We start from the raw sequence: 25,523 nt of genomic DNA, 5'->3' as shown, positions 1-25,523 counted from the left end.
AGGCCAAGCACCGGAAGACAGTGGAGTATGGTGTGCTGGTGAGATGAGAAATACCCTAAACAGAGCTGGGATGATGGCAACTGCTCACTGTGGCTCCTCTACATGGCTGGGTACTGCTTGACAAGATAGTTCAAAAGAGTTAATACATCTGCCAACAGACAATGGAGTTGTTTGTGACACGGGACAGCAGTGATCACAACCAGTGCTTGTCTGGGCTGGAGTGCTAAGACCAGGACAGGCCCTCCCTCTGCTCTTGGTGTGGATTCCTCTGCTCCCAGGACCTGCTCTCAGTGCCCTATGAGCAGGGCCAGGCTGCTGAAGAGCCCCTTCACCACTAACACTGCTGCTCTCACACTATGCCAGGATGGAGGCACACAGCCCAGCCACACAAAGGAGAGGAAAACTGGTGCCCAAGCAGCCCCCAAAGCTGGAGGAATGACAAGTGAGTGATTCCTGAGGTTTTCAAAGCACTGGCAGGGTTTTCTCTTGAAATGCACTGAAAAGAAAATGGAGTTGCATCCTAAAAATGGCAGGATATTATTCTGGACTAGACACATTGCCTTTCCCCAGCACATCACTGCTCTATTAGGCACAGGGGCTCTTAAGAGATTCCTGCCACTGTCCTTCCAGACTCCACACAGACCTGCAGCATTCCCAGCTTTCCCAGTACACCCCCGTGTGTACAGCCCCTCACCAAAGTGGGTCATGTCCTAGCACAGTGAGAAACCTGCCTCCATCTCCAGCCACCACAGACTGCTGAGCGACAGCGGAAGAGCAGAGCAGTGGAGTGAATATACATCAGGAAAATCACTGCTTCACTATAAACAGGCTCTGACAAGGCAAAACTAGGATCAGCTTGTGGTCCTGAGCTTCCAGCTGGAAGGAAGGCAAAGCATGCAAAGCCAAGCACATTGCACCACTCCCTGCAGCCCTTGAAGCACTGCCAAGCTGGCATGAGCACTGAGCTGGCGTGGCTGCAGGTGCAGGTACCCCCCAAAAGTGATGCTGCTCACTGAGGTCTGCTCTTAGCTAGTGACCACACAGACTGCTGGGGTGTCCTCTGTGAGCCTCCAGTGTGTCACAGATTGGCTGCTGGGGAGGGAACAAACCCTGATGCAACCTGAGCTCACAGCCTCCAACCTAGATGGGCTGTGCTCCCACAGCCCCAGGAGCTCAAGGGCTTCTCTCACATCCTTTTGTGGGGCTAAGGAAAGAGAAAAAACCCAAGCTGTAATAAAGCAAGTAAGCTGAGGGAATCCCACACTGCAGGATGAGCCTGTGTGGCTGTTCTAGGAGATGTGAGTCTTCTACTGTGAACCTTCCCTGGGCATCAGGGAATCCATAACAGATCCATAAAAGCAAAGAACCACTTCAAAGCCCTTCAGATGTAAGGACACACACATCTAATCCATCTTTAAGATAAATGTCTAAGGATGCAGACAGGAAAGATCAGGAACACTGTCAGGTAAAGCATAAACTGGCTTTCAGACACCTTCAGCCCCCCAGGGACACAGGCTGCCTGACCCAGCAGGAGCCAAGATATGCTTTGGAGCCAGATTAGGCCCTCTGGTGCACTCATATCCATGCTGGCTCAGGGCATCAGGTTGAAGAGCAGCAAATTAAGTTCTGAAACAACAAATTGGGAGATTGAAATACCTTCCTAATTAACTGGTAAAGGAACTGAATCTGGGAGTTCTGTACTGCAAGTCAGAGAATCACACCATGTCACTGAACAAAACCCAGGAAATCACTGCAGGCCTGGGGTATGCCAAGCTGAACAAGGTGCTCTGCTGCCAAGAAGGCCAATGTTGTCCTGGTCTTCATGAGGCAAAGCACTGCCAACAGGTCAGGGAGGTGATGCTGCCCCTCTGCTCTGCACTGGGGAGGCCACAGCTGGAGTCCAGTGCACAGCAAAGAAAGAGAAATCCAGTGAAGGGCCATGAGGAAGATTAACTGACTGGAGCATTGCTCACATGAGGAAGGGATCTCCCACATGAAGGCCAGGACTGCTCAGCCTGCAGAAGGCTTGAGAAGACCTTATAAAGTTATTTAAACAGCTGAAGGAGGTACAAAGAAGATGGAGACAGGCTCTTTTTGGTGCTGTCCAGTGCCAGGACAAAAGGCAAGGAGCACAAACTGTAACTCAGGAGGTTCCCCACAAACATAAGCAAACACTTTTCCCACTGAGAGCATGCCTGAGCACTGGCATGGGTTGCCAGAGAGGTTGTGGATTCTCTGGAGATACTCAAAATCCAACTGGAAACAGTTCTGGAAAACCAGTTCTGAGCGGCCCAGGAGGAGGGGGAGGTTGAACTGGATGGCCCCAAGCTGCCTCCAACCCTGTGAAAGCACCTCAGTTCACTGAGGTGTTCCCAGAGTGCCCTGCAGGACTCGTGCTCAGAGTCAACAAGGTCATCCCTCTTGGGTAGGAGAAGTAATTTCACAAATTCTCAAAACACGGCCCACTCTTCTGCCACATCTTCAATGACACTTCAGTCCTGGAGCTTACCCTTGGCTACAGCACACCCAGGCATGCTGGTGAGCTGTGTAGGCTCAACACTCAGGTATCTGCTTCAAAATGAGCACGAGACCTGAATGCATCTTGCTGGGACATTCTCAGACCTTGTTCTTCACTCAGATACAGGGGAAAAGCAGCTTCCAGGACTCAATTTTTTGAAACCAATAAAATCTCCCCAAGGTTTGAGTGATTCCACAGATCCACTGTGTTCTTTAGATCAGAGATAAATTTCTGCAGCAGATTCTATGGGAATTGCAACCACCTCCTCACTGCAGCAGGAGCTGATTCTCGAGGACAGTGCTTACAGAACTGGAATGTTGCTCCTAGCTACTGTGGGGCTGTAAGTGACATCCTGAAAGAAACCTGTTATTGCAGGTGATGGTCAGAACCACATCCTCATCTCTGAATTTCTGCATATCTGGCTTATTCTAGTAGGCCCTTTTTGGCAAGAAACAAAATGGAAAATTGCCAGGCCACTAAGAAAACTGCATGATATATAGAAGAAACCAGAGCAAGCCATGGATACCAGGTTGCAGAGTAGAAATGAGTGTGTGAATTTTCAGGGTTCTCGCACCCCTGTCCAACATGTTTGATTTTTTTATACAGTTTAACACTTATTTGCTTCCACTGACTGACACTCCGGAGCAGAGAAACCTTTGTGAAGGATCAGCCTCCCAGCCACAGCAGAACTGCAGCTCCAGAGCTCTGAGGGCACCTCAGGACCCAGCCCCTCAGAAGGTCAGGCTTGGCTCTTCTGACAACTCCTTGTTAAACCCAGAAAAATATCTCAGCTCTGCCCCAGCCATGAGGAAGACGCTTTGTAGGCCAGCATGCTGCCAGCAACCCCACTTTTTTCTTGCCTTTTTTTTTTTTAGTTTTAATAAAACATCCACGTGTTCTGCCATCACAAGGGATGATGATTCAGGCTGACCTGCATTACACAGGCATTGAGCCTCACAAACAGCACTGATTTAAGGCTGCTGTGGTTGAAGTAGAGAACACTGGGTCTTGACAAGGATGTTAAAAGAGGCAGAATTCACAGATGAGCAGTGTCCATGCTTAATTAGTCTCCTGGTTAATCCAGTGTTGATGACAAGAGGCAGCAGGTAAGGAATATTCTGAGCAACAGATACAGAGCCTAAGAGTATGCTTAGGTCACCTCTTAAGAGACAGTCTGCTTTCAGACAGCTCCCTGCACATCCTCTTGTCTGAGCAGTTCAGTATACACAATCCCCTTTTCTTTTTTGGTTCAAAAACACCAAAGCCAGGAAAATAAAGAAAGGGGAAAAAAAAAGAGAAAATACAGCTCATGGCATAAGCACAGCTCTGCCATTTTGAGGAGATAATTATAGACTCACAGACTGGTTTGGGTTGGAAGAGGCCTTAAAGCTCAGCTTGTTCCAACCCCCTGCACTGAGCAGGGACATTTTCAACTGGATCAGGTTGCTCAGCGCCCCATCCAGCCAGACTGGGAATGTTTCCAGGGATGAGGCATCCACCACTTCCCTGGGCAACCTGTGCCAGGGCCTCACCACTCTTGTTGTAAAATCCTTTTTCCTTATACCTAGTTTGAATCTCCCCTCTTTTAGTTTAAAACCACCATTTCTTGTCCTATTGCAATACACCCTGCTAAAATCTCTGTCCTCATCCTCTCTTAAATATTGAAAGGCAGCAATAACATCTCCCCAGAGCCTTATCTTCTCCAGGTGAATACCCCCAGCCTGGCCCCAGAGCAGAGGGGTTCCAGGCCTTGGAGCATCTCCATGGCCTCCTCTGGACTCTCTGCAGCAGTTCTACATCCTCCTGATGTTCAGGAGGCCCTCAGGGCCAGAGGCAGCTCTGCAGGCAGGGTGTCACCTGAGCAGGGCAGAACTCCCTCTTCCCTGCTGCCCATGCTGGGGATCAGCCCAGTTCCAGGGCTGGGGCAGGTCCAGCTCTCACCCACCAGCACCCCCAAGTCCTTCTCCCCACGGCTGCACTCAATCCCTTCACCCTCCAGCCTGGATTGATCCCAGAGGTTGCCCCAACCCAGGTACAGCATCTTGAGCTTGGCCTTGGTGAACCTCATGGGGTTCCCACGGGCCATTTCTCATGTTTTCCAGGTCCTGGATGACATCTTGTTATTCAGGAGTGTCACCCACACTACTCAGCTTGGTGCTGTTGATAAACCTGACGAGGGTGTCCTCAATCCCCCTGTTTCATGGATGAAGTCCATGTCTCAGTACAGAGCCTGAGGAACAGCACCCATCTTCAACTGGACATTGAGCCATAGATCACTGCTCTCTGGATGTGAATATCCAACCCATTCCCTATCATCCATCAAATCTGTGTCTCTTCAATTTAGTGAGAAAATTCTGGGAAGAAACACTAGACACCGAGAAAAAGAAAGGCACCCCTTAAGAATTTTTTTTAATTCTGCAGGCAACCATGCAGTGACACTCCCAAAGGAGCATGACTTTCTCCATCCTTCCTTCCAGAATCCCACAGAGCTACAGAGTGCTCCCAAGTGTCCTCCACCATACCCCAAATCCATTTATAGTGCCTCAGGAATGACATTACCAAGTCATACAGGAATATGGCCACACTTTGTGCCTCTGCAGAAGGTAAATATTCACTAGGCAAAACATAGTATCCCTGCAAAGCGCACTATGTTCCAGGAGGAAAATATCCCAAATGATTTGGTGCGTTTGGCCAGAAGCAAAATCCCTTCCTGACCCAAAGGGCCCAGCAGTTTAATCTGAGCAAAAAGCAAAACAGCAGCACCAGGAAGGTGATAATCTGCTTTTTGTGATGTTCCTCCTTCCCAGGGAGCAGTGTGTGTCACTAAATGGGAAAGAGTGAATGCTAGACTGAGCACAGCACAGCCAGAAAGGCTCTGGGGCAGCTAACTGCTCTGGAATCAGGGAATGGCTGCACCATGGTAGCCAGGCTGCACATCCAGGTGTGTCCCTGCTGGGCACCTGCCATCCCTGCTGCCACCCTCCCTTTCTTACCTCTCACTATCCACACGGTGTTTGGGCTGTGGTTTCCCTTTGTCTTTCTGTGGTGCTGGGTCTTCCAGAAAGCTGTGGTCCAGGCTGTCCTCAGGAACAAAGTCCTCCACGCTCTGTACCTTGGCAGGGGCTGCAGGGTTGGGGGCAGGAGTGGCAGCAGCAGGATCTGCATTAGCAACAGGAGATGTAAAACACTGGTGTCACCACAAGCAAGACAGAACTTGGCTTTTCCCAGATCTGTACTGCCCAGGGTGGCAGCAGCCATGAGGCAGGACCCTGGTTCCACAGCAAGGGAAGAGGAAGGTTATGAACAGGATATAAACCAGCCCAGAGTCTGAAGGCATTCACAGATCATGGTGCTGTGGTTTAGAATGCACCAGGCTGACCCAGGCTTTTAGATGGACTGAAAACCTCCCTGGCAAGGCCTGGCTCTGCTCTCCGGGGAATGCTATGACTGCACCACAGGTTTTATTACACGTGTGCTATGTGCACTGCTCCTGGGGGATGTCCCTTCACTATTCTCTTACCTTTTCCACATTGTTCAGTTCACCCTCTCTCCTATCCTCTTGCTTTTTTCAGCTGTAACTGTCCAAGGCAGAATTGTTCACATTGTGCTTTTAGATGCTTTGTGTAAACAAAAGCTCAAGAGCTACTTCAAATAGAGAGTGACTTTAATACAGCTAATTTGTAGAAACACCTTTCCGCATCTTCAAGGTATCAGGATGAAAACTCATGAAATCAGCATAACTAAGAAGCCTGAAGTGATTAACATTTCCAGAATTTGCAATACTCAATGTTTTTCCTCTGCTCATGCTGCACTTCACATCTAGACTTTTCTTTTGGGTAAAACAAGACTTGTGCCTTTTTTTTCTAGATTTCACTCTCCTTAGCACAACTTTCAGACCACTTCTACATACCAACAGTACCACTAATGCCACAGAGTAGCACTGGTGCAAGCTAAACCACAGTCAGAAGAATTACTACTCCAAGATTGCAAGAGAAATCTTAAATAGTAGCTCCCAGAAAAACCAAGTATTACTTGGTAACAATGATTTTTTTAGCTGCTTTGCAGTGAATTGGTGCCTGGGTACATTCCAGCAGAGGTGCAGGCCCTTGGCACACCACTGAAACCTTGCAACACTGACACATCAGCTCTTCCTGGCTGCCTTTTGCAACTGCTCCTAAGCATTCCGAGACATCAGGGCTGAAAGTCACAAGCCCAAAACAGCTGTCAAGCTAAGAACGAGTTTAAAAAAGAAAAGAAAAAGAAAAGCCCCAAACCCAACCACTGTAAGACTGGTAGTAGACCAGTCTTTTTTTCTGCAGATCAAAATGATAAATGCTTTTATCGACAAGGAATTTCTAATATCTCCTCTCCTCTCCTCTCTGTTTTTTTTTTTTTTTTATATTTTCTCTGGGTAGGAAGAGTCATAAACAAACCAAAATGGGTGCATTGTGTCATATCTGGGAAGAGGCACAGACAGGATGCAGAACATTGTGTGCAGATCTAAAGCCAGACCATTTCAACATCTGAAATTGCAACCCGTGTCCCCAGCACCTCCTCCTTTCTCTCTGTGGGTGTCTCAGGAGCTCTGTGAGCCTGTGTGAGAGGGAAGGTATTTCCAAAGGGTGACTCAAACCATGTCATGATTTTTAGGCAGTGCCAGCTCTGCAGCTCCAGTTAGCTCTGCAAACAAAGTGAATGTGACAGGCAAATTATGGTCCAGATCAGTAAAATTACACGCAACAAACCCTTGATGCCTCTGCCTGGCACTCTGTCCGGCAGGCTCTGGACCGAGCGCTGTGCTGCTCCAGCGGGTACCAGTGCTGAGGCAGCAGCCCAGGGCTCCCTCCTCCTAGACCTGCTCTGAAGGAGCAGATTTCCCCAGAGGGGCATCTGCTGTGGAGCCTGGACCTACGTGACCATTTCTGGCTGAATAACCTTTAAACCCAGTGCTCCACTTCTCTCCATTACGCACAGGAGCCCCTGCGGACTGCCACACGTGTGCAAGGATGGCACTTCAAATAAATAGCTTCTCCAGTCATTTGTTTGCTATTCAAGAGGTATTTTTGCTCCTGGTAAGAACCTGACATTTTACTTATTTTATTAGCGTCTCCTGTGCGTTCAGGATCTTCCTCTTAAGCATGCTACAGCCACCACCCAGCTGGCTGGGCACAGTCCCCATCCAGAACAGAGACAAACCAAAATGTTGATCAGGGAAAATAGAGAATGACAGCCCAAGTCTCCCTGGACACCCGCTGCACAAGCATGGCGCCTGTGGCCGTCACACACCTGTCTGCTCAGCCTCTCGCAGGGAAAAAACGAAATGAGAACTGGAAGGCCTATGGGTGGCATCCTGCCAGGCCAGGGCGCCAGCACGCACCTGCGTGGGGAGGAGCGGGCTCGGCCGCAGGGGATGTGCCAAAGAGCCGCGCGATGATGCCGCGCCGGGCCGGGGGGGCGGCGGGAGCTGCGGCGGGCGCGGGGGGCTGCGGGGCCTCGGGGGCAGGCACTGGTGACAAGGACGAGGCGGGCTCAGGAGAGGTGGTGGCGCTGGCGGTGAGCGGCAGCGGCGGCTGGGGCGTGCTGGGGCTGGAGCTGCCCGTCGATGCAGAGCTCGGAGCTACGATGGGTGACTGGGAGCCGGAGGAGGGGCTCTGCCCGTTGGTTGCTAGTGGTGATGTGTGTCCTTGGCTTCGGGCTTCCATCATTTCCAGGAACCTGTGGGGAAGATAAATTACAAATATAAGGAATGGCGAATCTCAGAATCCCAGACTGCTCTGGGTTGGGAGGGACCTTAAAGCTCATGGCATTCCAACCTCTGCCATGGGCAGGGACACCTTCCACTAGGCCAGGTTTCTCCAAGTCCAACCTGGCCTTGGACACTTCCAGCAATTGAGGGACAGCCACAGCTTCTCTGGGCACCCTATGCCAGGACCTCCCCATCCTCACAGGGAAGAATTTCTTCCCATCCAACCCTGCCCTCTGCCAGTTTAAAACCATTGCCCCTTGTCCTGTCACTACCTGCCCATATAAGAAGTCCTTCTCCTTCCTTTATATAAGCCCTTTTCATCTGGCTGTGTGCTGAGCTGGGAGAGTATGGGTCTGCTTCCAGCTGGGCTTGGGAGGGCATGGATCTGCTTCCAGTGACACTGTGACTCCCTGGGTCACAATAAATCTGGTTTACCCACACGAGCTGAACTTGCCCCATCTGCACTGAGGTGTGGAGTATCCCAACCTGCTCTGCACTACAGGATGAAACCTACAGTACTGGAAACTCTCTGAATAGACAGATTATAATAACATGCCAGTGCTTGAAATGCAACCTGAAGTCAGTTGTTGGACATGCCTCTAAAGGAGTAAGTGCTCTAGGAATGGCATGTTTTTACATTCTGCAGAACAAATCACAGTACTCAAGAAAACTGCTGTAATAACCTCTTTATCAGTCAAGAATGGATTTGAGAGGAGAATCCTTGAATATCCAAAGAAAAGAGCTGTCCTGGGGGCTCAGAGAAGACTGACTGCCATTACCCTTCTCGCAGGGTGCAGCTCCACATGCAGGCTCTCCCCTGCACACACTCCCCCTCTGTGTGAGAGGCCCTGGAGCCAAGCAGCAGGAGCACTGGAGCAGGTTGTGGTCCTGGCTGGGTTCCCGACTGGAAGAACATTAAAGCCTGTACCACTACAGGGAGTGAAAAGCTCTTTCCTTTTCCAAAAGAAACCCAAGCCTAACCCAAGCCTCCCTCCGCAGCCCGCGGGGTCAGCAGCCTGTTTCACACTCTGTGGACAGAGACAAGTTTTTGCCATTAAATTGTCTGAAAAACAGATCTGCCACATGCTGCCCAGCTGAGAGATACAGAGAGGACACCCAAAGGGAAGCATCCTGTGTAATATCCAGCACATCCCGGTCTCACCTCTCATTTCATTAAGCTTAATGAATTTGTGCATAGAGGCTCTGGATTCAGCTGGCTCTGCAAGACAGACTTTGGTTGTGCTCCAGGCAATGAGAATGTGAAGGGAGAGCCTCCTCCCCCTGACCTTGTCCTTCAGGGACCTGAGCCAGCCAAAACCTTCCCTGGACCAACTGCTGAGCAGAACACAAACAGTGAGGGCTAAGAAACTCTAAGCCTTGAGACATGATTTCCTATTTTAAGGCAGTAACCTGATATACTTTTAAGGAACAAAATAATGTACTTTGTGACCAGCAGTGTCTGGAGCCCTAGGGAGCAATAGCCCCAGGAAGCTGTTACTTGGAAATTGGAAAACCAGCAGTCCTTCCTAACTAAGTAACTGGGTAAAGTGGAGATCAAGTGCAACACTAAAAAGCAGGATTAGTGAGGAAACATAAACAGACAGGGACAAGATACAGATAGAACTGGATGATCTCAAGTAACAGAAATAGGAAGAAATTCAACAGTACAAACAAAATTGTCATCTACTCAAGGGTAAGGAAAAGTGCTCTTGCTCCCAGTTCTCCCCAGAAGAATGGCTGGGAAAGACTTGCCTCGCTCATTCTGGAAGTCTGGACTAAGGACTGCAATCCCAACCACGCCAGAGCCTGGCTGTCACATGCTGTCCATTGATATCCAACCTATACCTGCCCTGATGCAGCTCCAGTCATTCCCTGCGTCCTGTCCCTGACCACAGAGAGCAGAGATTGGTGCTGCACCTCCACTGTCCCTCATGAGGAAGCTGCAGACTGTCAAGGCACCTACACCAGTGCCATGCTGTGGTGTTCTCACCGATGCTTCCACCAGGATCCAGGCCAAGACAATGTGGCTATTGCACCCAGAACACTGGCTACACCAACATAAGCTCCTGGCAGAGCTGAGCTCAGAGTATGTGATGCAGCATCCAGTCCCCATCCTCCCTCTCCTGGGGCGAGCTGCACGACAACACGTTCCACTGAAAATGATGCATGGATTTGTCATGCACCAGAGAAAAAACATAAAGGAGTTTAACTCCTGCACTGAGCTCTGTGGAGACTGCATCAGGTTGGTTTGGAAGGTGCACAATACATCACACATGCTGCAGGAACATGACAGTGTGTGCTCAATACCTGTCCATCACTGTGCTCCCTTCCTGAGGAGGGTGGCCATGGCACCACATCCTCCAAGCAGAGCATGCACAGTGTCTGTGGGGTGGGAAAGACAAACCACGAGGCCCTGCCATTCAGCCCCCATCCAACAAAGCTAAGGCTCCTTATCCCCACACCAAGTGAATTGACATGGCCTGCAAAGTTGTTTGTCAGCTTTACCTGCGTACAATGTATAACTCCTCAGCTCCACATCACATATGCTGAGTGCTGAATTCTGCCATTCCTCCTGTCTCAGCTTTGATCCAGGCCTTTTGGTGAGCCAAAGACAGGAGAACTGAACAGCTCTGCTTTCTGGTACTCACTCCTGCTCCTCCAAGACCCACTCAGTGTTAAAGACTCCTGCCTTCCAGCTGTGAGGAGAGATTAATCCAGATGACCTACACACACCCGTGTTCCTGTTTATAGCAACACCAACCCTGGATGGAAGCCTGCAAGCCTGGGCACTGCTGCACCCAGCAGCCAAGGTACTGCTGCCAGCAGTATTTGCTCTCCTGACTGTCTGTGCGAATCACCAACATGGTTTGAAAACGGAATGAACAACTTCTGAGCCTCAAGTTGCTGAGTCCCACCATCGAGGCAACTGGCTAACTCAGGTAGAATAAGATGATTGTACACTGAAGATCTGGAAACAATGAGACACAAAGAATGTATAGAGTCACATCAGTATACAGAATATGAAGCTCAAAGAATAGTTAAAGCTGGACTCAACAAAGCACAGAAAACTCTTAACAATACCAGAGTATTTAAAGATTTACTGTACATGGTTCTGCCAAAGCTGCCCATTTTGGACACAACCTGCTTTGTTCTGGGAAAGTAGCCAGCTCCAGAGGGAGGAAAGGCTGCGACTACCACCTGTTTTTCCTCCAGAAACACATGAAATTTAAGAGCTGGAGGAAAAAAAATCCCACTACAAAACTGAAGCATAAAGAGTGTCATCCTTCCCTCCAGCACAACCAGACTGGGGCATAAAACACATGCAGGCTTTGTCTGCACCTGTGCTCCTGTACCTTTAGTCACTTGTGGTGTGTGAAGGGCATAAAAACAGGAGACAGCAAGTTCTTTAGTAGGAAGATACAAGTTATCTGGGGACAGCACAACACAGACTCCTACCCCAGCACAGCACTGAGGACAGCTGTGACACGTGTGCTTCACGTCACCTTGACCAGCTAGACACGTGGGCCAAGCCTTGTGCTGTGACACTGGGGAAATCAGGGTGGTCTGACTCCGGTTCTATCCACACAGGCTGCAGAAACCAGCTCTGCTGAGTTTTTATAGACAGATCTTCTGTGAGGGAGGTGGGTGGAAAACCAGCACACATTAAATGCTGCCAGCAAGCTCGCAGTAATTTCCAGGATGGAGGTGTCTAAGCATCCTCCACACTTTGAAAATACTACATAATGCATGAATGCTTTCTCTGGCTTTACACACACTCCTCGGAGGCACAAGTGTGGCTGTTTTGGGAACACACCAGGCCAAACCTGCCATGTGTCTGTTTTTTCTCAGATTCTACACAATCTGTCCATTCCTTGTTCTATCCATCAGACCTTTGGAAAAGGACTCCCTCAAAACCTCACTGTGGAATACGCAGCTTTGTGCCCACTCTGGAGGTAGCAGACCAGGTCCTACTAAAGCACAAGGTGAACTCACACCTGAGCACCTTTATTCCGTTGGGATACAGAGACTGCAAATATACTGTGCATGTCCAGGTGGGTCATTTGTTCTCACTCACAGGGGCTCCTTATTTGCCTTTCAATCCTTCCATTACAGACCAAGTAACAAGTCCAAAACATCCTCAAACTCCTGAATAATTCACTGGTGGTTGGACCTGCTTGCAAGAGGAGACTTTTATGCAATTTTAAAGATGAGCATGCTCTGTGGGAACAAAACTTCATCAGGGCCTGAGGTTACTGTTGCTCTGCCCCCAGGGCAAACACAAAAGGACTTGTTAGCCTCACAATTCCTAAAATTGTCAGTGCTTGTGTTCATTTAATATTGAAGGTGGGAGCAGCCTAAAGCTTTTTTGGCTCCTCGTTCTAACGTGCTGTGATAAATTGTTCATGTGGCAAGAAAGGCTTTGCGTTATTTTATTAATTGTGAAAATGAAGATTAATTGGCTGGATGACATAATTTTAACTGGGGTTAGCAAGGGTTAGATTTTTCACATGTTTGTTTTGGGCTCGTTAAAGTTACTGCCTCAATCCCCCTAGCCCAGGTCCCTGCATGTAGAATCAACGGCCAAGCAGGTTTAATTCCTGCTGTCATCCTGTTTTCCACCTGACAAAATGGATGCAGCAGGGTAACTCCCTGCTCCATAAAATACAGGACATGCTCCATGTCTCCACTTCTCAAGCAAGACTGACTGATGACGGCTTAGATGCATTTAATTCTTAATGCAGCACCCCCAAAAAATATGACCTAGATAAAGTCCCATTCCAGTTCAGGCTGGCTCCTGACCTGTCTTATGACCACAAAGATTCACAGCAAGTGGAGGAGATAAAAGTGGGACAAGGGTAAGAGAAAGCAGGAGTGGGTTTACTTTCCCATCTGGTAATTCAGCCTGTAGCTGGTGTCACTCCAGACTTGTGTTCACATACAGTGGAGGATGCCAGAGAACAGCTCCACCAGCAGCTCCTCCTGCCACTGTGCGGGTGTTACTCAGCACCACGGTCTTCCTGAAATTATGTGCTATGCTCAGTGTGGAAAAAAGGCAAATAAACCCTCAACCCCCTAGCCAATATTCTGCAGTGACTAATTTGTCTCTTTGGGGAATATGTCTCCCCAAAGCAGAGTCCCCAGCAAGAGAGCCCAAATACCTGTCTGCAGTCACCAGCCTGGCACCCACATGGTGAGAGGAGACAGCCTCAAGCTGTGCCAGGGGAAGTTTAGGTTGAGTACTGGGGAAAATTTCTCCACTGAAAGGGCTGCCCAGCCCTGGCACCCCTGTGTGGGGGAAGGGGCACATTGAACATTTACAAGTTTTCCTTGAAAACAGAAGATAAGCTGGGTACAATTAAAAATGGAGAAACTGAGCAAATTAGGTACAAATTCAGAACATCATAAAAGCCATTACTGTTTGTTTAATAAGAATTCAAGAATTCAAAAAGGAGTGAAATGCTCTTTTAGCAGCATTGAAGATGTAAAGTGCGAAAGCACAGGGACAGTACCAGATCCAGAGGTGTGTCAGGCAGTGAGGAGCCTAAGCACAGGGAAAGAACTGGAAGCAGACTGTGTCTCCCACAGGCACATCCAGGCAGAGCCTGCCCAGGCCGGCTTACGTAAGGCGGAAGAGGCAGCGTTGTGTGCCACCTCGTGTTGTCTCTGGGATCCACATTTTGCATCAGTGACGTTTTGTCCTCAGGTCCCCCCCGCTGGAGCAGGAGGAAGAGTTCTTGTTCTCTTTCAGTTCTCACTGAGCCAAATTTAGCACTGGTCACTGTGACAGAGTAGCAACCAGACTGCACAGGGGTGAATGAATAACTGAGATGTCCTAGCGCTGTCACCTCGCTGTGCTCTGTGCCCTGATTTCATGGCAGGAGAGCAGGAATGGCCTCTGAGGAAGTGTTGCAGCAGCCACACCAGGGCCTGTGGCCCCAAACACCTGTGGTCATCTCCCCTTCCTGTGCAATTTGGGTGACCCACAGCAAAACTCCCAGTGCTGTCTGAACTGAAGCAGCTAACATAAAGGCCTCGTGACAGGAGGTATGAGAGGTGAGGGATGGGCTCCCCTACCAGGCAATAAAAAGGAAATAGCAAAGGAGGCCTCAAGTTGCACCAGAGGAGGTTTAGGTTGGATATTAGGCAAACTTTCTTCACAAAAAGGGCAGCCAGACTTTGGAACAGACTGCCCTGATAGTGGTGGAGCTATCATCCCTGGAGTGTTTGAAAAATGTGGATGTGGCCCTTGGGGACATGGTTGGGTGGCGGCTTTGGCAGTGCTTAGTTAACAGCTGGACTTGATGATCTCAGAGGATTTTTCCAATCCTAAGGGTTCCACAGTTCTGTGATCTGTCAAGGGTCACCAAGTCACACTGCACCAACACACACACTGTACACAACACGGCCAGTGGCAGCAGACAATGTACCAGGTGCTCACTTGGACATTCACTGATGTTGCACATTAAACCTGATGTCTTAGTTTGGAAAATGCAAGATCTGGGTGTGTATTCTACTGCCATCTGTTAGGTGTGGGGCAGTTATCTTCTCTTCATTGGGCTACCTGTTAAAACCAGGTGGGGCAGTTTTCTTTCTCTCTCCCACACCAACCCTCCCTCCAGGAGATCTCTGCTGTCCATGGCCACTGAGTGTCCCTGCAGGGCTGATCCCATTCCAGCATCCCATGGGGAGATGCTGCGCCCAGGGCAGGAGCCAAGCATTCCTACCTGGATCCAATCTGAGCCTGGCACAGCACAGCAGCCTTTGCCCCCTGCATTGCCAGAGGAGCAGCTTTCTGCTGCCCTGCATGGCCAGAGGGAGCCCAGGCCCATCTGCAGCAGCCCTGGAGCTGCAGAGGAAAACTCCCCCCTTGTGCAGGATCCGTGCTGCAGCAGAGCCACAGCTGGCACTGCAGGAGGGCTGAGCCCCCATGGATGGGGCTGGGACACCGCCCTGACACACAGGGGGCAGGGCATGCTCTGACTTTGCCAGTGTTGTTTTGTATTACTGCATTGTTTATTTTTTTTTTCCTAATAAAAACTGTTACTCCTACTCCCATATCTTTACCTGAGAGCCCCACAATTTCAAAATTATAATAATTCAGAGGGAGGGGTTTGCATTTTCCATTTCAAGGGAGGCTCCTGCCTTCCTTAGCAGGCACCTGTCTTTTCAAACCAGGACACCTGGTAATCCCAAAATGAGGGGCATCTGACAAGCATGGTTGCAAGGACCTTCCCAAGCCCTAATAATGAGCACTGCAGACCTGCCCCACCTCTGATTCCCATCACACACTGTTGTGCCCATATGTACTGTATTTCCTAGCCCAAACTGTTTACTAAGGTTGAGGCTTTACCCAAACCTGGGTTCTCTGACATATGAATGTGAGTATGTCTTTAAATTAGGTCTTTGGCTATAAAACTCATGCTTGGAGACCTCCTGCAGGGATAAAGACTGAGTGTAAGAAGTGCATACCTTTCAACTCCAGGGCTGAAGTAACCCCTTTGCAGCTCATCTGTCCCACAGAGGTGCCATTTAAACAAACAGACTCTCTGTTTCTACCTGGGGTACAGAGAAAAACCTTAAAAACCCTAAAATAGCTCTCTTTAGTCAGTGTGATCAAAGTACTGACACCTGACACTCCCTGATGCTTTTCTTTTGGGATCTGTGCCTCTACCCAGGAAGCATCCAGGGGCATTTTAAAGCCCTTTCTCTAAAGAAGTGTTATTTTCTGAGAGTGAAGAACTTTGGCTTCAGTACAGATATGAACATGCAGACGCTGGCCAGCTGCATAAGGATGTCACTTTATTTGCTGAACCAGAATCCTAGAGAAAAGTCTTGCTTTTAATATTTCATCAACTCCTCCTTTGTCAGGCTCTGATATTTCTGAGGCCATGTTAAGTTAATCTGCAGTCTGACAGTGCCAACAGCCTCCCAGCAGGGCAGTGTGGCCACACGGGGTGGGATGATCCAATCTAATACCTGTTACTGGAACCAGGAGGTCTGGCCACCCCTCCAGCACTACTACACTGCTGCTGCTGCCTTTAAGACCTAAGATCTCTTCTCAGAGCCAGCCCAACACAGACTAACCCTGAGGTAGATATAGCAAAGACAGATTTCACAGTCACAGAGTCGCAGACTAGTTTGGGTTGGATGGGACCTTAAAGCTCACCTTATTCCATGCCCCTGCCCCAGGCAGGGACACCTTTCACTGCTGCTCCAAGCCCCATCCAAGCTGTTTTTCTGCTGGATTTGTGAGCTCAAGTGACACATATGGAGACCCAGCACACACTAAAGCTGCTGGAAGGGCAAGAGGTGACAAAACAGAAAGATCTTGTGCTGTGGATTTGAAACAGCTCTGCCAACTCCTGATTTTATTAAGTATCCTCCCGTTACTGAAGAAGTACAAACAAAAGCATGGAAAACAATCTGACAGCACAGCCCACGCAGCCCAGTCCTTTGAGCAGGGACATCAACAGAAGTGCTGAAGGCATGAGGTGACTAACTAGTCCCTCAGGAGAAGAATGAGGTGAATGCTCTGGAAACAGCATTCTTTGTGTGAATTGGGGTATTTCAATGCCCTCCAAGGAAAACATGCTGAACAAGGTTATAGAACCTTGAAACTTGGTCTGAAAAATGCTTGTCCAAAAGCCTGTGCATGAATATTTCATAATCATCGATTCCAATTTCCAAACAAAAGCTGCCTGTAAATAATCTTTTTTCAATACATTCTGAGGCTGACTTTTCTGGATTGCACACCACTGCAATAAAGGCCTTGTCATGGGAATTTACAGAACATGAATTCCTGTTCACTGTGCTACAGGTGCATTGGCTTTATGGGGCTAAAGCTGGCAAACAGCATTACAAGCAGCCAGGGTGCAGAACAGACACAGAAATACACCAAAGAGTTCAGAAGTGCTCAAAGGGAACAAAAGACAGCAGTGTAGAGGCTATTACTTTCTGCTGTCGTAAGACACAAAATACACAGGAGTGCAACAGCCAGGAGAGGAACCAACTTGTGTGCTGAGCAGCTGAGAGATGGAAAACATCTCCTTCCAGCACTTTATCTACTTCAGCATGTGCTGGCTCCAGGTGTGCTGCTCAGCCCCACCTGCCCTGCCCTCCCCAGTCACGTGCCTGTAGGAACCAGACCTTTCACAGGGATCCCCAGGTGCATGCTTTTCTTCAGGTGATGACATTCAAAAGCAACATTTTATCCAGAGGATCCCTAAATGTTACTCGCTAGACCCTTCAACCTGGCCACATGCCACAGCTGGGGCTGTCCAACATTCCTGTGACACCCAAAGCAGCAGTTAGTTAGTAGAAAAGACAGCTCAGTGACATACAGTTCGTAGTTTTGGTCTTCAGTCTCTTGCTGCACTGACAGCTCCTCCAGAGTTGCATCAATATCCAGCTGATTTGTCTCCAGCTGCCGTAGCAACGTCTCCCTCTGAGGAAAGGAAAACAAGCTGGGTCTGAGCAGAAGGGTCACTGTAACAGATCTCTGTGCACTAAGATCCTGTGTCACTACTTTACCACAATACCATGTGCAACAGGAGCCCTGGCCCTGATCATGGTGTCCATTTAAATACAGAGCACATAGGGAAAGTGAATAAAAAGCAGATAATCCATGAAGTCTGTGTGTAAGAAGCACCTGGTTCTGTCAGCTATTCTCAGCCATAAATCAATAATGTGTTATTTCAGACACCACAGCACCAGTTACATTTGGAGAAAGGATTCAGCCCCTGCAGAGATCAGTTGTGCAACTCATTCACTCAGGCCTTTTGATTTTCTCTGTGCTAGATCAGCCCCTCTGGGAGCAGGACCCAGCTGAATGCAAAGCCTCCCAGTATTTTTTTTTTTTTGCTGTTGGGGTAGATGAGGGAGCATAACCTATCAACTCAGTGACATTTTGGAAGTCCTTGCCCCTCTGCCTCCAGCTGTAGTTCCACAGATGGGGGACAGACACCCTAGCCCATTTTCAATGGGCAATAAAGTCAGTTGACTGCGCTAATGTAATCCAGGACTGCCCCACTCAGCCCTTCCTTTCCCACATTTCCCACAGAACTCAAACAAAAACCTCAGCTGAGGGGAAGGGCTCCCTCTTCCCGACATCCAGACGACAGCAAGGAGCGATCGATACCCACAGGCACAGGCAGCTCCCCCAAGATCTGCGGCCCTGCAGGGCTGACACAGCACCCACTCCTGCAGAAACCCCATTCTGGATCTCCTGGACAAGACTAGAGCTGCCAGCGGTGCAAATGCTGCCCCACAGCCCCATTCCCTCTGCTCAGACACAGCTGGCTGGCATACAGCTGGGCACTAGCCCTGCCCATCAGCTCACCTCCCAAACAGTGCAGCCAAAAGCCACGTGCTTGAGCCTGAGGGCATCAATCCTCCCTCTGCCACTGCCTGTGCACTGGGGGGCACAGGAGCAGGGCCAGCTTGTGCTGAGTTGGGCTGCTGACTCCCAGCCCTGCACAGTTCCTGTGACAGCAGGTCTGTGGTGCCACAGGCTGCATCCCTGCCTGGGCAGGAGGACATGCAAGAGAAAGCCCAGGCTTCCTCCAAACTGCCAAGATTTTTGCTTTGATAACTGCCTTATCCTCCAAGTACATTTCAGCTTTGCTCTGACAAATATTTTTGAAGGCTAGCATCAATAACCATGGTGAATTCTTAATTCCCTGTCTGACAACACTTGAACTCACTGCAGAAAGATCCCATCAAATTTAAAGCCCAAAAGGAGATCTATTACATAATTCCCAGAATAATATCCATCTGAGAAGACAAACATTTGCATGAAGTAATGGTGTTCAGTCTCTACATGCACATGCTGCTGGCACTATGGTTTCACAGATGTGACAACTTTGAAGCTATCAAGCCACTGCACAGGTTTGAAGAGCAATTAACTCATCTGGCTCACACAAACCACACCAAGTGCTGTGCTCTGGAGAATGATCACAGCACAGCCTGAGCCTTCCAGGTCAGATTCTACTATGACTGAAATCAGCAAAAAAAGTTTAAGTAATTTTTATTTTGTACTGTAAGACCAGGTGACTCATCACAGTTGATAACCCTAATTTACTGGAAGACATAGCCCTTCTTGAAATGTGTTTCTGTGATCATTTAAGCTAATTTATTGCTTCCAAAGCATTTAGAGTCTTCATGTTTACCTTTGCCATTGTGTTAAGAGCTTGGAGCAATCTCTCTTTTCTTTGCTGAGTAATTTTTATTCATCATATTCAAGTGCTCTCTGCAGATGGAAACTTGACTTTAATTAACATGTATGCATGGAATTACGAAGTCATTACTTAATGCCAATTCCTTTATTGTCATTTACGGACAAGAAAGATTTAGCAAAATATGCTATTCATATTTAAAGTTGTTACCCTCATCAGAAGTACTAATGAGGACTTGAGAATTCAAATTCTAGATTTCAGAATTCAAGAAAATCAAGAACTCAGAAGCGTTAGATATCATCATTTCATATTACTGCAGTATTTGCAGCATAAGCAATAATGAGACAAAAAAGGGCAAATCTGCTGCTTCTTTGTCCCCAGTTTCCTAAGACAGGTGAAATACATGCTGAGCAAATTAGCTGAACAAACAGAGACAGAAGGGCTACTGCTCTCCAGTGCTTACCTTAGGCTCTTTGATAATGACTTTAATTAGACTTGTCTATTAAACAAGTGGTGTGCCTTGCCTTACACTTTGGCACTGAGACACAAACCAGTTTTATTTATTTCAATTTTCACAGATCACAATAAATCGAGAATATATACTTAATAACAATAGATGTGCAATCAATTTTGTATAAATTCATCACTACTAATAAACTTTCAAACACTTTAAAAATATATATTCTATTTTACCATGCTGGTTACTAAAATATTAAAGAAACAGCTTATTTTTTGCAATGACCCAAAAGAAGGGAATAAATAACATGCTAGAGACCAGTGCTTTAGCTGAAAGGCACTTGCAAGGGCTTCCTGGGGAAAGGCAATCTCAGCTGTCTGCAGAATCCTGTCTCCTTCCAATACAGCATCTGGAGGCCTGGGTGACCTGATGCCATTTGTGGGTTTCCAGATATACCTACAGCTCAACTGCATCCTGGGATTTGCCAATCCTGCCCCTGCAGAGGAACTGATAAATAATTGAAGAGCTCAGGCTGACAAAGAGGATGAGCTCTGAACTGGGGGGTATGGATTTCAGCCCTTGCTTTTGCTGGGGAAGATGTGTGACTATCAAATGAGCATAGGAATGTGCCATTGAAAACCACACTGACCCCAACCCTGCTGAGAGACAGCCTCAGACACAGCTGGACCACTCTGCCCTGGAGAGCTGTGGAGGGCAGGCTGAGAGGCACAGAAATGTCTGAGGCTGACTGAGTCCTGTGTGCATTTCATACCAGGCACCATCCCTCTCCTTTAATCCTGCTCTGCTCCAAGGAGAAAAACTCCCTTCTGGAGCCTGGTGCTGGCAAGGATCTCTGAAGAACCAGAAGAACCTTCAGGAATTAAGTTCTAGATGTGATTTTCCTACAGATTCAGCTCATGCTGCACTGGATGAGGGCCAGCCCTGGTCCCTATGCACTCCAACACAAGGTTCCCAGTGAGTGCCTGGGAGCAGTGAAGTGCCCCAAGGCAGCTACTGTGGAGCAGCATGAGGCACTGCCCATAAACCTGTGGCACAAGTGCAAGGGGAGCTGGAGAAACCAATGCAGCCCATCTTAGGTGAAGTTTGACATCAAGTAAAGCCCCAAAAACTGGGCGGAGGCAACCAAAAGCCTCCAAATGTGCAGTGTCATAAACCCAAACATTTCACCAGAAACAGGCTGGCAAATTTCAATCTTCCCCACTGAACACCAGGTTGGATTTACGGCTCATATTTCTACAACCTCCCGCTCAAAAAATTGTTAGACTTGTTTCACTGAGCTTTTATACATTCAATTCTCTTATCCTGGCTCTTTCTGCTCTGCAGCCTGAGGACTTGGTAACATCCACTAATATATCTCAGCTACTTCTGAACTAGCATTTCACTGGGGATTATTTATATAAAAATACACACATACACTTCAATTACTGGTAAAAGATAATAAAGATCTACTGCCTGGGTTTTCCCTATCAAATAGAAAACAGTCACACAACATCATATGTGCCCTCAAAAAGCATTAGCTACTCATCCCAAAGGACCCCCGCAGGATCACCCCAAAAGCCCATCTTCTAAAGGCCCACAGATGAGAATCCCACCCTTTGGAGCCTCTGCCCTTCCCTCAGCCCTCCCAAGAATCCTCAGTTACGAAGGAAATATGAGACTGGATCCATGTGAACAGGACGCAAGCACATGGATCTCATATCTAATGCCCTTTACCATTAAGGCTAAGATTTTCAGCAAACAGAGGTTCCTGAACTACTCAGATAATGGCCAAATCTCTTCTCATCTGAGTTTTAACTGAACAGAATTGAAATTCAAAGTTTAACAGGTGTGTGCATTTTACATTTTTGACTAGGCAAGTGCACCACTGGATGCCATTTTCATGCCAGCGAAAATGGAGCCTTTCTCCAGAGGTCAGCATTGGGAACTCAGCACAGCTGGCCTCTTGCAACCAGAGACACATTTAAATCACTCACAGGCACTAATGTTCTGACATACTTTTGTAGTACTAACTCTAATGAAAAGAAGAATCTACTCAGGATCCTTTAACAGCAAATGAAACCCCAAATACCAAATTCCTGCCTTAGAAAGGAAGCAAATCCCATCTGTCCCACACACGCAGCACACCAGGATAACATCCCTGCCTTACCTGCAGCTGCAAGAAGGGGATGTTGAAGAACTTGTGCAAGTACTTGAGGCCAAAGCTGTTCTTCATGGAAGACTCAGCATAGCGGAAATAGGAGGAGCCGGGAGGCCTGTGCCGGGCAGAGAGGAAAACACTGTACCCAGCACAACCCACAGAGCCTGCACAGGACTGACTGACACACCATGAGCCACCCCACAAGCTCCCCACCCTCCAATGGAGCCAGGGCATCATTCTGCTTGGACTCATTATTTTGTGTACAGCCAAAATTCACACTGAAGGGTGGCAGAAGGTGGCTGTTGGTGTGTGACGATGTCACGTGCCTGCCAGGCTAAGAAATACTGTCAGGACACTGGGATGTTGGTTTCCTAAACTGGGGATTCACAGCTTTACAAGTTGTTCATTTCACAGTAAAGGTTTTAGTTTTAAAAACCACAATTAGACAGGCAAAAATAATATTGAGAAATTATTTTGTAAAGAAATTATTTCATAATGGCTAAAGACTTAAAACTGACACCATTTCTTTGTGCCTGACACATGCATAAACAAATAAGAAATGAGGAAAATTAAAAAATACCTTGAAAACATAAAATTATATACAAAGGCAGCATCTACTGAATCTTGACCTACAAATACTATTTTGTACCATGTAACAGAGCACCTCAAATCTCTGCTTAATGGAAATGCTCGTCTGGCTGGTGAGGGACATCTGACTTGGCTGTGCCCTGCAAGTGCTGCATGGGGGATGCTCAGAGGCAGAACAAGGACACAGCTGCACTGGCTGGCTCTCGTGGAGCTCAATCACTTGGATCAAAGAACAGCTGTGCTATGGGGAGAGGACTCTCTCACAGGAGAAGGACTATCCAGAAAGAAGACGACTTGTTGGGAACAGCACTTCTGAAAGGCACATGCTGCCGGGCACATGCTGTCTCGTGCTGCTTCCAGGAGCATGGCAAACAATCTGCTCCAGATCAAAGGGCCCATGGTGTCAGCAGCTGCTGTGAGACACGAGGAGCACTGGGAGCCCAAGGCAGGCGGCAGGACAGAGGGCACACGTGACATGCTCGTGAAACATGGCAGTGACATGGATGTGGAACATGGCAGGGATGTGGATGTGGAACACGGCAGGGACGGGGATGTGGAACACGGCAGGGACATGGATGGGGAACACGGCAGGGACATGGATGGGGAACACGGCAGGGACGTGGATGTGGAACACGGCAGGGACATGGATGGGGAACACGGCAGGGACGTGGATGTGGAACACGGCAGTGACGGGGATGTGGAACACGGCAGGGACGTGGATGTGGAACATGGCAGGGACGTGGATGGGGAACACGGCAGTGACATGGATGTGGAACACGGCAGGGACGGGGATGTGGAACACGGCAGTGACATGGATGTGGAACACGGCAGTGACGGGGATGTGGAACACGGCAGTGACATGGATGTGGAACACGGCAGTGACATGGATGTGGAACACGGCAGGGACATGGATGGGGAACACGGCAGTGACATGGATGGGGAACACGGCAGTGACATGGATGTGGAACACGGCAGTGACATGGATGGGGAACACGGCAGTGACATGGATGGGGAACACGGCAGGGACGGGGATGTGGAACACGGCAGTGACATGGATGTGGAACACGGCAGTGACATGGATGTGGAACACGGCAGGGACATGGTCACTGCTCGGGGATGGCAGGGAGCAGCTGGGCCCTCCTCCCTGCCTGCTCACCTGTTCAGGTTGTCAATGAGGTCCCGCACGTCCCCGGGCAGGATGACCCGGTGCTCCCCCATGTCCCGGTAATTCCCAAGCACACACACTGGAACGTGGGTCGGCACTTTAGGAAGCTCCCTCAGAATATAGTTAAATGTCCTTCATCAGAGGGGAGAGAGCAGATGACAGAGCAGATAAGTGGGAATATCCTTCTGTTAGCAGTTTCATGCACAAATCACAAAGAAAAAAAACAGGATTTTTTTTTTCCAAAATTCTTCCAAGTCTGTGACTTCTTTACCCCATCAGAGAAACACATTAACCCTCAATATGTTTGCATGATTCTTTATTAAAAACCAACTTCAAAAGCTCAATAATTCACTTTCACCAGAACCTTCACATCTCCTACAGCAATCTCAGTCCTGAAAAACTGTGGGGTCAGCAGAAGGAAAGGATTCCCTCCCTTCAGCTGTCCACAGGCTCACTGATCCACACCAAACCTGAACAACACCAGCCTAAATATAAAGCAGGAGCTCTAACCCCCTCCTCTTTCCACTCTGGATTCCTTATCTCTCTTACTCTCCTCAGATGTGTAAAACCAACAGTTCAATACTTCTGTAGATTAATACAGCCTGGGGCCTCTAAATAATCCTTACTAATTCCAGTTTCTTGGGAATTTCTAGCATCCTTCTTTCCCTTGCGCTCTGGTGAGCAGGGGTTTGCAACATGCACTTAGCACCTGTGATAGCACTAATTATCAAGCCTCAGCCAGCAGCATATCAGCAATTGCAGCACACAACCCACTGGGACACTTGTTCGGAACAAGCCCAGGAGAGGAGTGTATTAAAAGCCATGTCGCAAGATAAAGCTTTTATTTTAAAGGATACAAGCTTGCTCCAACTCATTAGGCAGGTTATCAGCTTCCAAATTACACTGGGAATCTGGAAATCTGGAAGTCATTTGTTTTGCCTGAACAAGGGAGAATCACATGGTGCCAGTAAAGGTCTCTTACCACTGCTTGGTGATGTCAAACATCATCACTACACCATTGCAGTTCTTATAGACATCCAGGAACTCTGCATCCAAAGCCATTTCCGATTCTGCCTGAGGAAATAAAGACAAAGAAGCAGTAAATAACTGGATTCAACTTCAGGCTGATACAGAACACAATCATACAGTACTGACTGAGCAAACCTTCTAAAGGGACTACCACTGTCAGGAGTACCTGTGGATTTCACACCATTATCATTGAAATAAGATACCTGGTGGTTCCCAGCTTCCACTTCCCATAGGAACAGGATGTGAAGCACCTGATGGTCTCTGACAGCACATGCTAAAACCCACCCCTGTCCTTTCCCCTGTGCTCCCAAATCCTGTGTTGGCAAGAGAAGTCCATACAAACCACGGAGTGGAGGACAGAGGACACAGCTCCCATTCCATCTTTTTTCTGACTCAGATATTGGCTCTACTCTTAATGCTGCTGGTGTCCAAAAGCAGGGGGCAGTTTCTCCCATGGATGGCTGACAGGATTAGTACCCAACTGGCTCTTCATCATTTGGACTCTGCATGCTGCTAAGTCCACAGAGTACTGGTCTCAGCTTGGTCTCCATGGTCCCAGCTCAGTCTCCATGGCTCCTACTGGAATTTGGTGCCCCTGGAACAATTCTCACTCCTTTCCCAGGAGTGGAAAATGCACCCACATTTGCAAAGGAAGAAGCAGCTGTGGTAACTGTTCTCATAAAGGCTT

General features: G+C 48.4%; 1 protein-coding gene across 1 annotated transcript in view; it reads right to left on the bottom strand.

Moving 5' to 3' along the window:
• Positions 1–25,523, bottom strand: part of RABL6 (RAB, member RAS oncogene family like 6) — a 53,673-nt gene that overhangs the window by 9,211 nt on the left and 18,939 nt on the right. Inside the window, exons 5-10 of the mRNA XM_064727631.1 lie at positions 24,789–24,880; positions 23,798–23,938; positions 22,063–22,168; positions 17,606–17,709; positions 7,896–8,233; positions 5,512–5,677 (exon numbers count right to left, since the gene is read on the bottom strand). Coding sequence (XP_064583701.1) covers positions 5,512–5,677; positions 7,896–8,233; positions 17,606–17,709; positions 22,063–22,168; positions 23,798–23,938; positions 24,789–24,880 — 947 coding nt within the window. The remainder of the gene's footprint in view (positions 1–5,511; positions 5,678–7,895; positions 8,234–17,605; positions 17,710–22,062; positions 22,169–23,797; positions 23,939–24,788; positions 24,881–25,523) is intronic.

This window comes from Zonotrichia leucophrys, chromosome 17 (genome assembly GCF_028769735.1).
Source record: "Zonotrichia leucophrys gambelii isolate GWCS_2022_RI chromosome 17, RI_Zleu_2.0, whole genome shotgun sequence".
Lineage (NCBI taxonomy): Eukaryota > Metazoa > Chordata > Aves > Passeriformes > Passerellidae > Zonotrichia > Zonotrichia leucophrys.
This window is presented reverse-complemented; position numbering and strand designations above follow the sequence as displayed.